Raw genomic sequence first — 13,789 nt, 5'->3', positions numbered from 1 at the left:
AATATTCAAAAAGAGCGAACAATTTATCTGTCTATTAATTTGCTTCATTTCAACATTTTCAACTAAAGACAATAATAATAAATTTTCTTCTGAAAGATTTCATCAATTCTCTTCATTTTTTCTTTATATTTCTCATCACTCTTTAATCTCTATGTTGTCATGGTGACTTTTGCATGTGACTAACTGGCACTTTTTGAATTAACCAATCACAGCCCAGCAGAATGGAAGAGAGGCTGGATGACGCGATTCACGTTCTGCGTGAGCATGTGGGGAGCGAGGTAGGGCCTGGCTTCACGGTTTTCTTTTTTTTCCCCTAATCATCATAAGGCCGAGGCTTTGTAACACATTTGACATGCATTTTGTTGAAAAAGAGCTTGCTACTTTTGATTTCATTTTTGGGAAAAATTTTTTGTCTTCATTTTGTGCATGGGGGAAATTTGGTGATCTTTGATTTTTATTCCATTTAGTTTATGTGAAAAAATTAAATATACAAACTTCTCCATGAAAGATTATTATTTATTATTCAAGATGTTCACTTATCATGGAAACTGCCAAACCAAAACTTTCCAGGCATTTACTTCGATTTTAGGCCATTTCTCTTGTATTCTTTAGCATTCTTGCTTTAGAGGTCAACAGTTTTGGGTCACATTTTTTACAAGTCATGATATCAATAATCATATATATCATCAAATTCAGATTAATCATTTTTACATTGGGAATCTTAATCTGAATACTGGATTCTAATGGTTTTAATAGCTTTTTCATCACTTTATCATTTTCCTATTAGAATTCATTAGACAGATATTTTGACTTATCATTGTATAATCAGTCTATCAACAATGGAATACCTAATACAAATTGTTCTGAAAATTTTCAAAGAAGTCCCCCAGACAAAGCAAATTCCAGGAATTGGGGAAATTTACATATTAATGTAATTTTAATACATACTTTTACATTCTTTAGATATATTGTTCACCTTGGCCAAAAGTCTGATTTTTGAATCAAAACAAATTCTCAGAATTTTATTCTTACAACAAGGCATGTTATACTCCATGCATGTTTTGAATACATTCATTCCACTAGGCCTAAATATGCTAGTCTTTCTATATTTAACACAGTCTGTTTCCTAATTTTCGATGGTGTAAATTGATTGGCTAAAAGACTGCCCAGAAAGTCTCATGTAGCTATTCCAGTGTGGAGAAGTTTCCTCGATCGGTTATCTGGGTTGACAATTATGTTGCAATACATTTCCAAAAGTGGCCATGGAAAAAGATCATGCTTTGTGTGCCGGCCATTATGTTAATTTTAATTTATCTCTCAATTCTAAGGTCTTTTTGAGTTCAGGAAACGGAATAAGGTTCTTGGAAAATTTTTATATTTATCTGATTCCAAAATAAGAAGCATTTTACTTAAGTCTGTACTATATAACTTGAACTATGACACGATAAATCATATTTTATGTATGGGAGGGAATTTGCTGATTTTATTTTTTTTGTGTGTGTGTAATTAAAAGTTTGCCAGGTGCTTTTGTATAGTATAGCAATACTGATTGTCACAAGAAATTCTGAAAATAGAACTTTAAACAATAACACTGCAAAAAAATTACATTAATCATATTGTGAAATGGAATGGTTATTTTAAAAATGGCCATGTCCTATTTCTTTTTTGTTCCCGGAAAAGTTCTTTTCGCAAAAGTACATGTATGAAATGTAAATACCTTAGATATGATATTAATCTTTTGTGATCACCTGGAATAGGAATTATAGTTTTTTTTTTCAGTTGTAAATGCTCAGATACCTACACGTTAAAATCTTTTGCTGCTTTTAAATTTTACAATTCTTGGACATATTAATGAATAAAAAACTACTTCAGAGAAAAAGATTGTGTTTTGATCAGAATGTAAAACCAAAGCAGTGTTTTCTCCCTTTGAACAAATGTGATTTAAAAAGAAACGGAAACAAAAATAATGAGTTTTCTCTCTTTTAATAGTACAGTAGTGATTTTAAAAAAAATGAGTTTTCTCCCTCTGAAATGTAAGAATGGGTTTTCTCCCTTTGAAATCAAAAAAAAGTTTTCTCCCTTTGAAATCAAAAAAGAAGAGTTTTCTCCCTTTGAAATAAAAAAAAATGAGTTTTCTCCCTTTGATTCAGGTTATTGGAGTTGGACTTTTTCTCTTCCAAAACCTTTCTACAATTTTTTTAAAAAGTTTTTTTTTGAATTTTTGCATTGTATTAGTCTGACAATAATATTCTTTTAATTTCAGCAAAGTCGTATGGAGGAGAGACTGGATGATGCTATTCACGTTTTACGTCACCACGCGGGAGAACCACAGATGGCGGGCCTGGCTGCAGCGGCAGCAGCAGCAGCAGCAGGTGGGGGCCACCAAAACCTGTCCATGATGCACTCTGGTGGTAACCACCCGAATGGCATGAGTGGCATGTCCAGTTACCCAGGGATTGGATTGTCAGGTCATGTGGACCAAATGGTAAGGAAATCCGTTTAGGTGGTAAGCACCGGTCTAGAATTGGCTACCTATTGGCCAAAAAAAATAAAATCATGTTAAATAAACAAAGACAATTTTACTGAAAATCTATTCAAATATAAACAATCTTCATTACTACCAAAGTTCATTCCGTAATTTCTTAATGGGGCCCAGGCCCCAGGATCATAAAACATCTTAAGCTTAAGTCAAAATCTCTATTTGATAATAAAATGTTGTAGAAGTCAAGCAGTCCAAAATAAAAAAAAATTCAATATTATTTCACAGAGGTGTTTTTTTTTCTGCAAATTTAGAAATAGATTCCTTAATTAATAAATATTTTATAGGCAATTGAAAATCTGACTTAAGTCTAAGTTTGTTTCATGATCCTGATGCCAGATTTTACAGAAGAACTTCACGACTTAGTTTAAAATTTTAATTTAGTTCTAAAATTTTCATTACTGTATTAGTGTGTAAGATTATACTGAAAAAAATTTTGTTTACCGATTTTTTTTTATTGCATTATAATCACAATAATATCAACATGAAAAAATTAATTATGAAGATAATTAACTTTTGGTCATAGTCATAAGTTATTTCATAAAATATGGGCCACGACATAGATCTTAAAGAATTTTCTAAGCATGTGTGGACTTGAATTTCTTGATGTTTTGCTGGTGTGGTGAAAAAAAAATTCTAGAATTGTCACATTTTGCTGTTCTAGTGTAGGAAGCCTTCCTGCATTGATAAAAAATACTATAAGTTCAGGAAAAAGTATTTTTTACAGATGTTTTATTTGAAAAAAAAAAGAATTTGACAGTTTGAGGTATTTTAATGAGACTTTGAGGTTTGAAAATGCATAATAAAACATGGAAATATAGGATCAAATGAATCTGTGGTTGAAAATATTAAGGTGTTTGCTTTCCTTAAGTGAACAAAGTACATCTGGTGGAAAGATTCGTTTTATTATTGTGTTAATAATTTATATTTTCTGATTAAAGAAATATTCTCTATGGTTATTACTGAAATAACTACTTTCAAAATGCTTCATAACTTGGCATATACACAAAGGGCAGCCAAAATATCAATTTTTGATTTCGATGTGTTGCCGTGGTTTCTAAAAATAGAAATTTCTCTGAATTGCTTTGAAAATGGTGTTGCCTTAATCATTCAAATATTTTTTCTTTTTTATAAATATTTTATTTCATTGTGTATTTTTTAGATGATGAAAATTATTCCTACTCATTGAAATGTATAAAGCCTTTTTTTTAAAATAGAAATTTCTCTGAACAAATGCTACACCTCCTGCAGTTTTGGTCTGATTTCAGAAAAAAATCATTTAATGCAAATTAAATGTCAAGAGATTTATTGAATAACATTCACATTTGGAAATCCTGAGTGGGTTTTTTAAGTGCACTCTTATTTTTTATTCCTAGCTGGCGACTAAACATTCTCTGTTTGTAATGGAAAAAGACACACTTTAAAATTTATTGCACATCATATGTAAATGAATCTTTGTTCATTTGTATCTGCAGCAAGAAAAAAATTAACAAAATGTTTTAAGAAATTATAATTAACTGTACTTAATTAGAACTAAATCCAGATTAAGAATCTCTGCATTTGACAACAGTGATTAAAAAATGGTGACTGACTAAATGTCATCAAGGCAAACCAAGATCACACTGTCCATGTCATACAGACCCTAACTTTGGAACTGATTCCATTCCATAGAAAAATGTCAGGCGCCAGAATTAAAATACTCTAATAACTCTCTTTGATCCTAGATTGATGGCTCGTTAATTAAGTCTACTTAATTATACCACCCCCGTATCCGCACTTAGTATGAGCGGCCATGTAAAAGCATGCTGGTATATGTTTATAAATTGTATTTGGGAGGAAATAGACCTTTACTGTTTTTTTGCAGTTTGATGACCTTGTTTTTTTGACTCCTGATTTGAATTGAATGTTAATTAATATTAGTGATCCATCAAAACTGTTGGCATGTTTGGTGTATATAGGCTGCTGGCAAACTTTGTTGGGCACTAGTTTCCATTTAGGGAGAGTGTTGCATACAAGTGAGAAGTTGAATTGCAGAATTTTCAATTCATAATGTTGAAGGAAAATCTCTTTGGCATTTCTTCCTGCAATATGTATGGATCTTTGAAGAGAGTTTGGCCATTTGTAAGTTTTGTTTAAAAAAAAAATTATCTGATAATTTAATATTAGTTTTTTAAGGTGCATACATGCACATGTATTCATTCAGGTGCATAAATGTTCAATTTTATTTATAGAATTTAACAGAAATTTTTTTATCAATTGTCAATTTTTGAAAGATTATAAAGGTTAGAGGTTTTTTTTACCTCCATGTATGAAAGAATTGTGTAGATCTGCCAAACAATTTACTCTTGCTGGGAAAGAATGTCATACATATTGTGGAATATGTGTATCTTTGCATTACAAGTTTTAAGAATGCATTCAACAGATAAACAAGAAATGGTTATGTCATCAACTTTGAGGTACAACACATGCTACTATACTTTTCTTACCTCCATTTGCTGGAGAGCTTATCAGTGAAGATGTGTTTCTGCTACATGTGGTATTTTTAAAATGTTAGGCAAGTTTTTTCTCTGATGGAGGGAAGTTTTTTGGTTCTAAATAATGAAACAAGAGAACAAGTGAAGCATGAAGAGTTTGGGAAGGATAAAAAAAAAACCGTGATGTCAAAGATTTCCCAGATGTCGAGTTTGCAGGCATTATGCTGTTTTTCACATCTGTCAGAACAAAACAAATGGCAGAAAAATCACTATCTGAAAACAAGATTTATAACATCAAGAAGTGTGTTTTTTAAAATAAATGGACCAGATTTGTTATTCATAGATAAATGTCAGATATATTCTTACACTGAAAATGTTCAGGTTCCTTAAAATCCTAACATGAAATTTTTTGTAAAATGAATTTTTAGATTTTAATATTTACCATGCTGTTAAAAAAAAAGGCATCAGTAGTGTTGGAGGTATATTTGTGGAAAACAAGTTTATTTAGTTCTGTGTTTTCATTTTTCAGGGGAGTCACCACAGTATGTCTGAGAATTCAGAGCCCAAAAATTTAGATGGTGAGTGTTACGTGTTTTGATTTACATGCATTCCGCTTATCACAAGTTCAGGTTGATTTACTAAGCATATTAAAAAATATTTAATTAAAAAAGTATATCTAAGTCTTGCCAGAGGATTAATTTTTGCAAGATATATGGATGTTTAGGAAGTAATGATTAAAAAGTAAAAATGTCGGATTAATGAAAGCGGTAAACTTGCATAAAATGGTTCTTTGAAAATCCAGATGCCATTTCTTCTGTAGACTAAATTTTATGTCAAGATTTTTGGAGAAAAAAAAAGTTTAGATATCTACTTATAATAGCTATACATATCAACTATATGGACTGGATTCTTTTACTCTGGACAATTTGCTTGGAAACACAAGCTTAAGGAGGCTCATCTCACATGTAAAGGGAGGTAACCATTCTCCATTTTTTTATGCAGGTGCTTCCTCAGAGAAAAATAACTTGGCTCTGAAGGAGGAGAAACTGGACAAGATTGACGGGGACTCAAACAAGGGGGACAGCTCCGGGGAGGGGTCAAAGAGCAACGTGACCTCACCAGGGGGCAGCAATGGGCCCCCCAGTAAGAGATCACGGTAAGTAGAGGAGGGGATCTAAGGATAAAAGTGAAGTAGATATAGACTGGAAAAGAATTTGATATCTATATTGGTCACACACTGCTAGGCAAAGTAGAAAGATTTAAAAAAATGTTTTTAGAAAAATTGTGTGGTGATCTTCTGAAATTTTATAAGTTCCATTTTGTTTTTCAAAACCTCAAGTTGAATATTGATCTTGGATCAATTTAAATGAGCAGTTGGTTAGGAATTATTTGATTTGATGTATAAAATGTCTGTATGTCTTTATACAGTGTATAAAATGTCTGTATGTCTTTATACAGTGTATAAAATGTCTGTATGTCTTTATACAATGTATAAATGTCTATATGTTGTTATAGAAGGAGTGAACCCAACGACGAGGACGAATCACCCGAGACCAAGGCCGAGCGGGAGAAAGTTCGACGTCAAGCCAACAACGCCAGAGAAAGGTAAAACTGGCTTTTCATTATGAATAAATCAACTTTTGTATTAAAAAAAAAACTCTGAGGAAAATTATGAAAGTATGGTGAAAAAACTTTGAAAAAATCAGTATCTTTTAAATTTTCTTTAAAAAAGATTTAGTTTCAAAGGAATGCTAAATTTATGAAATGTTTTTGTCCTGTTTATGTGGGATTGAGAAATAGTTGCATTTTAAAACTTATGTACTTAACTTTGTTGTTTGTACATTTCTGCAAGGGGCTAATTTTATAGACAGCAAAGGCATTTAAGATGATAACATATAATGAAAGATTATTCTATGTGGATACTTTGACCTATGAAGGCTAAAACTTTAAGAAAATAGAATCAGAATCAAGCATTTCAAGGAGGGGGGATGTGTTTTTGAACCCATATGTATAAAAAGATTTTGAGCCTCTGTCTCTCAATAAGCTGCATACAAGAGCCTATTGTATCTGTGTAATTTGTCCATGTAGAGTTCGGGTGCGTGACATTAATGAGGCTTTCAAAGAATTGGGTCAGATGGTGGCGCTACAATCAGGGTCCACCCAGCCCCTGACCAAGGTGATGATACTCCAGCACGCTGTTCATGTCATATCCTCTCTAGAACAGCAGGTCAGAGGTGAGGAGGTCACAGGTCACCTGGCAACCTCAAGGTCAAACATTCACCAGAGCACCAAAGGCAACATCCTTTAACAAAACACCAAGGGCAAAAGCAGTGTTATTCAGACAAGTTCTTTAGTCTTAATTGAAAAGTTTTACAAAATTACTAGAAATTGATAGCAAGATATAGTCTGACAAGTGTTAAAAGGCATAAATTAATATTTGGTGGAAAACGTTGAGGATGGTGGTTTTGGGAAAAATTGGTGAATGCTGAACATTTGGGAAAGCCAGGGGTGAAAGGTTAAGTTTAAGGTGAAAATTGACCAGATTTTCTGATTTTCAGGATCCGTGTACATGACATAAACGAGGCCTTCAAAGAGCTTGGTGAAATGGTGTCCCTGCAATCAGGGTCTAATCAGCCCTTAACCAAGCTAATGATTCTCCAGCATGCAGTAAACATTATAACGAACCTGGAGCAGCAAGTGAGAGGTCGGTACTGGCGCCCCTTACATTCACACAGGATTTTATTTTCAGAGTCAAGGACACGGGGTCAAGGGGGCAATGGGGAACAAACAGCAATGCAGAGTTAACTTCCTTTGTTTGAATTGTACACCCCCTTTAGCACCTTTGATAGAATTTGGGGTAAAAAGATGGGAATAAAAATTTTTAAGTGGGGAAATGGGAGAAATATTTTATAAATTCATTTTGTGCATTGCCCAATTTTTTCCCCATTTCCCTCATGACTGGAGGAGTTAGGGAGAGAAATAGAGAGACTTTGCTGGTTATCAAGGGTGGACAACTCTGTACACAAAAGATTGCATCACTGGCAATAAACCTAATATTAGGCAGTAGGCTGATGCTTCCTGTGTTACGGTTTTTGCAGGATTCGGGTGAGAGATATAAATGACGCGTTCAAAGAACTGGGGCAGATGGTGGCATTGCATTCTGGGACCAGTCAACCATTAACCAAGCTGATGATCTTGCAACATGCCGTAAATGTAATTACCTCCCTTGAGCACCAAGTGAGAGGTTGGTGTCGAACACGTATTACATATTACATTACGTATAACATATTACATTACATATTACATGTCATTCTTCTGCTTTGTATTAGTTGTAATTAGGTGTAATGCTCCATATGCATTAATGATTCATTCACTACGGCCAGCTAGTTATACATATTGCATCATGCACCCGTTTTTCAATGAAAAATCATTAGTTGTCGGTTATGAGAGGGGAATTCATATGCCTAGTTGTCGAGTTGTTTAATCGGTTGATTAATCTGTTGTCTTGAGTGTGGCTGCTTCACATTACAGTAACCAGTACAGTGCACCATATTAACCATACATGTTCCTGCTTTGAAATTTTATGTTATTCTATGCCATTGTTGAATGCTGAAGATGGAGGTGGTGAGTTGGGTTAAGGGGGTGCTTGAGAAGGGAAAGGGGGGGTGGGGATGAGGGGTTGATGAAGCAGTAGGGGGTATTGCTGCTTAATTCGTTTTAAGGGAGTTATCTTCCCTTGATATCGGCTTTCTCTCGTGTGTCCTTGACAAGTTTTATTTTGTATTTCAGAAATGAGGATGTTGCTGATATTGGACATTAATTGCATGAATGCAATCAAAGTGATATTAAAACTTGCATGAAATTCTAACATTTTAAATGATGTTCTAACATTAAATGATATTGAATTGCAAAATTTTTATGACATTGAAAGAAATTTGATAATCATTTAAAATAACATTTTAAGATAATTTTATTTTGCTTGAATAATAGTTATTTGTGATGTCATGTTTTGCCATGCACAGGAAAGCTTTTTGTGTGGCTAATAGATTCAGATTAATTTGAAAATTCATGTCAAACTCTCAAGAAAAGCATATATCACAAAATGCAAATATAAGATAAAAAAAAATTTGCAGATTTCATAGGGAAACACATGGCACACATGACAATTTTATCCTCCGTTTTAAGTTCTTCTTTTTTTGCACTTGAAAATTTTTAAAATCTTGATTCTTTTTCTGTTGTTTAGAGAGGAATCTCAATCCCAAGGCAGCATGTCTAAAACGTAGGGAAGAAGAGAAGACAGAGGAACTTCCAGGAAGTCGAGGGATGACGACCGAAGACCTCGCCGCCCAGCAAGCGGCTCTATCAGGTAAGGTACGCAACTTGTTGCTACCTTATTCCACGGGTCAGTACGGCCAAGAGGAAGGGGATATGGACGACTTCTGCTGATTGTAGTTTTACTAGGTAAAACTTAACACTCGGGACTTTGGCCTCGGTCAATTTTTCCTCTCTCTGGACTTAATGCATGTTTTATATATACTTCCCTTCCTTGGTGGTGGTACTGAACCTATTGGACTTCTGTAAACAAGCTGTATTTTTCTGTTTTTCTCATGAGTAATTTTCAAACTTAGTCTATTTTTTAGTGCAGATTTATGATAACCATTTTGTTCCTGATGTCAAATGCATGTTTAAAATTTTACCCTCTTTGAATGCATTTTCGTGAATACAGCTCATTGTTACTATGTCCTGTTTGTGGTTTTATTTTAGGGTCTGCCTCTTTGAGTCAGATGACATCATGTGGTGGGAGGGTAGGGGGTATATCCATGAACAATAACCCTGCCAGCAGACACAGTGCATTTCCTTACCTGTCTGGGGGTCAGGAAAACAGCCCCTACATGATGGGGGAATCCCACATGAAATATTCTGACAATAAGTGTGCTAAGTCTATGGATTCAGAGATGGGCATGAACAATATGGGACTGACGTCAAGCGGCATGGACCACTGCTCCAATGATATGGGGATGTTGTCCCGAATGTCCTCCGATCAGGGGAACCCCTCGTGTTAACCAGAGGAAGAAAGACCAAAAAAAGCAATAAAAATGTGTGTGCTGCTGTTGAGATTTTAAGAAAGGGAGCTAACTGTTGCTATGTTGGACGGAGTTATCTCCCTTCCTTTTGGGACTAAAATCTGAGGTTACATGAAGACGATAAGTAAATTGTAACTAGATGATTCTGTTTTGGTGACATTTTGTAGAATCTCAACAGAGACGGGGAAGAGAAACTTTTTTTTTGTATATTTTACTGTTGATCAGGAATGCCAGTGACATTTATTTTTAATTATGTTTTTATCTTATATGTATCGGTTGCCATAGAAACAAATTGTTTTTTTGAATGATTCAAAATAGGAGTATGATTTTCCATATGCCTAATCTTTTGTCGGAGGGTGAAAAAATAAAAAAGATTTTTTTGTGAACATTCAAGGTAAATTTTTTTGGTCCTTTTTATTTTGGCTTTTTAAAAAAATTTTGTTCAAGAATTTATTGCTTAATTATGAATGAGCCTGATTCAAGGGTTTTCAAGTCTTCCTCAGTGCTGGTTTTTTAGTAAAAAGGGGAAAAATTTAATGCTAAAATTGTATTTAAGTTGCAGCCTCCTTATATACGGAAGTTGCTTCATTCAGAAAATAAAAAACTAAAAATGGTTGTGAAAAGAATCAGATTCAATATTGATTTTGATCTTGGTTGTGTTTTAAATAAGGTATTTCAGTGAACGTACCGGTAAAACAATGTAGACCTGTACAGTTATTATTTTTTTTGTTCAAGAATATATTTCCTAGCATTAAATTGAGCCAAAACTAATGGTTTTTGATGAGCAATATTTGTCACACGTGCTGTGACGCTGTATGAACCTATTTTTTAACTTGGTGCATTTTGAGTGTTTATAATATTGACATTGTACATAGTTCATTCATTTCCACACACTTTTGCATGAGAAATTCTTCAAGCCAAGTTTTTTTGTTTTAAAAAAAAAACCCAATCTAATTAAATTGACAATGATTATCATGAAAAAAGATGAGTAGTTTTCCAAATTTTGCATTTTAGAATACAAATATGGCCAAATACATTTTGATCGAAATTTTACTTTTTCTTTCTTTTCCTAAATTTTCATTTGGAATCAGTTGTTAGGTTGAAGAGTGGGTATTTATCAGCTGATTGCCATGTTCATGGTCTGATTTATCCCCCTTGTATAAATGTACATAGCACCTTAAGAATTGTTACATATACAAGCCAGTGCCTGTCTTAGCTAGGACAATAAGAGTTACCTCCCTTTTATGAATAAAAAAAAGTAAAATAGCTATGCTGTTGTGTTGGTGAAAGGGAAGGTAAATTGTTTTGGAGTCTCTAGTTATTGCATTATGTATTGAATGATTATTATATAATTAAATATATTTATGTCAAAAAGAATCTTCCATGTTTTCATCCGTGTGCAAGTTGATGACCCATTTTTTAAGAATGATTTTTTTTTTTCTCTTTTCCCTATTTTATGAACATGAATATTTTGTTATAAAGCCAAAGGTTGCTGATAAATGCTTTATATATGTATACAGCCACTTCCAAATATTGAAAATAATAAGTTTTTAGGGAGATGTATGTTACCATTGGATCACCATTGTGGAGTTTCTTTAAGGGTTGATGAATAATTGGTGTTTTTGTCGGAAAATCAATTTTTTTCTACATACCAACCCTTTTGATGTTACCTAGTATCAATTTTGAACAATATCATATATTTTCTCTTGTTTTTCAAATATTGATTGATAAGTTTTTGTAATGATGTTATTTTGGATCTGATTGGTTGATTTTTTAAACAGTCATTGATCTGATTGGCTAAAAATTGTGAAATTTAATTAAAAAATCTGAACAAGGTTGTTTAAATCATGTTGTGTTACCTTACGGTATTTTTTGCTTAGGTGCAATTGACAGATTCTTTAGAGTAAATTAATTAATGAGTGATAAATATTTATTGAAATGCTTTGTCAGTGGCCTTACAGTAAAATGTCTTGCTAGCAAGAATGACATGTATGTATATATATATAAAAAATTATTTTAATAGCTTTTGGGGAGATAATGCCACTATTTGACTTGGTCATTGACAGTTGTCTTAAAAAGACAATTTATTATGTAACAGTCATTGAATTTGTACTCCCAATAATTTTACGATGGAAACACCAAAGTCTACCAAAAAAAAAATCTACATGTATACTTCGAAAAATAAACATAGATTGTATGAACAAAAAATTTTTTTTGTCTCTAATTTTTGTTTATAAAGAATAAAACCATGACTTTTTTCTTGTTAGAATTTTTTTTCATATCATTTTTAGAGATAACATTTATATATATTTAGTATAGACCATCATAATCACAATCAGTTTTTTATATATAAATACAAGATGGTGGTGACATTTTTTTTTCTTCTGTTGGGGAGCGGATTTTGTTGAAATGTTAGATCCGTGCCTGTTGACCTTTCACCCCTATCACTGCCATTAGAATGTAGTATGATTTGATCATTGTGTATGCCAGGTCATTTTCTGTCTTAACTCTGCTGAATGAGAAAGTAATAAATTACAAACTGCAATAAACTCTTGTCTTATTTTTATTGAGGAAAAAAGGGGCATAGCTGGGGAGAGGAGAAGAAAGGTATGGGTGAATGAAGAAAAAGGAATTTAAACAATTAGGGGCAGGTCAGAGTTTTAGGAAAGAGGTGAAGAAAGTTATAGTTTGACAAAAAAATAAAAAGGAAAATCTTTTTTGTTCTCCTGAAGAAGACATCTAAGTATAGGAGCAATTATTTGTCATAGTGATATACATACTCAGGTAGTGCAGATTCAAGTTTTCGTATATTTTGGACACGAAAGGGGGAGGGAGCATCCCTCTCTAAATCCGCCAGTGGACACAAAATGTTCTTGAGTAGAATTTCTTTTTTTTAATAAAGATTTCCACCTATATAGGTCAAAATAAAACTTTGTTTACATGTTGTAACCCTTTTCCTCCCCCTGTGATGCATCCACTGGGCCAATTTTAACCAAACTTGGTACGAAGCATCCTTGGGTGAGGTGGAGTTTAAATTATAAAAACGAAGGGCCAAGTCCCCTTACAAGGGGAAATAATCAAGAAAAGACAAAAGTAGGGTGGGGTCATTAAAAAATCTTTTACTCAAGAACCACTTGGCCAGGAAAGCTGAAACTTATGTGTCAGCATCCTGGGGTAGTGTAGATTTTAAATTTTTAAAATCATGACCCCTGAGGGTAGGACGGGGCCACAATTGGGATATCCATGTTTTACATAGAAATATATAGGAAAAATCTTTAAAAATGTTCTCAAGAACCACTGGGCCAGTGGAGCTGAAACTTGCAAGGAAGCATCTTGGGGTAGTGTAGATTCTGAATTGTTAAAATCATGACCCCCGGGGGGTATAGGGCGGGTCCACAATAGGGAATCCAATTTTTACATAGAAATATGTAGGAAAAATCTTCTTAAGAACCACTGGACTAGAAAAGTTGACACTTATATATGGAAGAATAATGTGGTAGTTTAGATGATAAAGTTTTAAAATCATGACAGGGAAGTGGGGTAGGGGGCCACAATAGTAATAACAAGAGGGGGAATCTGGTAAAGAACTGCACCACCAAAGTTACTCAAGTGAGCAATGTGACCCATGGGCCTCTTGTTAAAATTCCTGAAGAGGAACATCAGTCATGGTTAGTTTATTCCGATATGGAGGC

General features: G+C 33.5%; 1 protein-coding gene across 10 annotated transcripts in view; it reads left to right on the top strand.

Annotated features, from left to right (window-relative positions):
* The window catches only part of LOC134252901 (transcription factor 4-like), a 55,262-nt gene extending 42,616 nt beyond the window's left edge, over window positions 1-12,646 (top strand). For 3 of the 10 annotated variants that reach the window (XM_062735474.1, XM_062735480.1, XM_062735444.1), the window contains exons 14-20: window positions 2,264-2,485; window positions 5,543-5,591; window positions 6,016-6,169; window positions 6,529-6,618; window positions 7,102-7,247; window positions 9,257-9,379; window positions 9,778-12,646. In XM_062735474.1, the coding sequence (XP_062591458.1) occupies window positions 2,264-2,485; window positions 5,543-5,591; window positions 6,016-6,169; window positions 6,529-6,618; window positions 7,102-7,247; window positions 9,257-9,379; window positions 9,778-10,076 (1,083 nt within the window). In that variant the 3' untranslated portion in view covers window positions 10,077-12,646. Of the gene's footprint in view, window positions 1-2,263; window positions 2,486-5,542; window positions 5,592-6,015; window positions 6,170-6,528; window positions 6,619-7,101; window positions 7,248-7,571; window positions 7,718-8,111; window positions 8,258-9,256; window positions 9,475-9,777 lie in introns of all 10 variants that reach the window. The other 7 variants (XM_062735469.1, XM_062735466.1, XM_062735462.1 and 4 more) reach the window with 7 other exon arrangements.
* Window positions 12,647-13,789: the final 1,143 nt, after the last annotated feature.

The sequence above is a fragment of the Saccostrea cucullata genome, unplaced genomic scaffold (genome assembly GCF_032062105.1).
Source record: "Saccostrea cucullata isolate Sc308-1 unplaced genomic scaffold, CSIRO_AGI_Scuc_v1 ctg516, whole genome shotgun sequence".
Lineage (NCBI taxonomy): Eukaryota > Metazoa > Mollusca > Bivalvia > Ostreida > Ostreidae > Saccostrea > Saccostrea cuccullata.
This window is presented reverse-complemented; position numbering and strand designations above follow the sequence as displayed.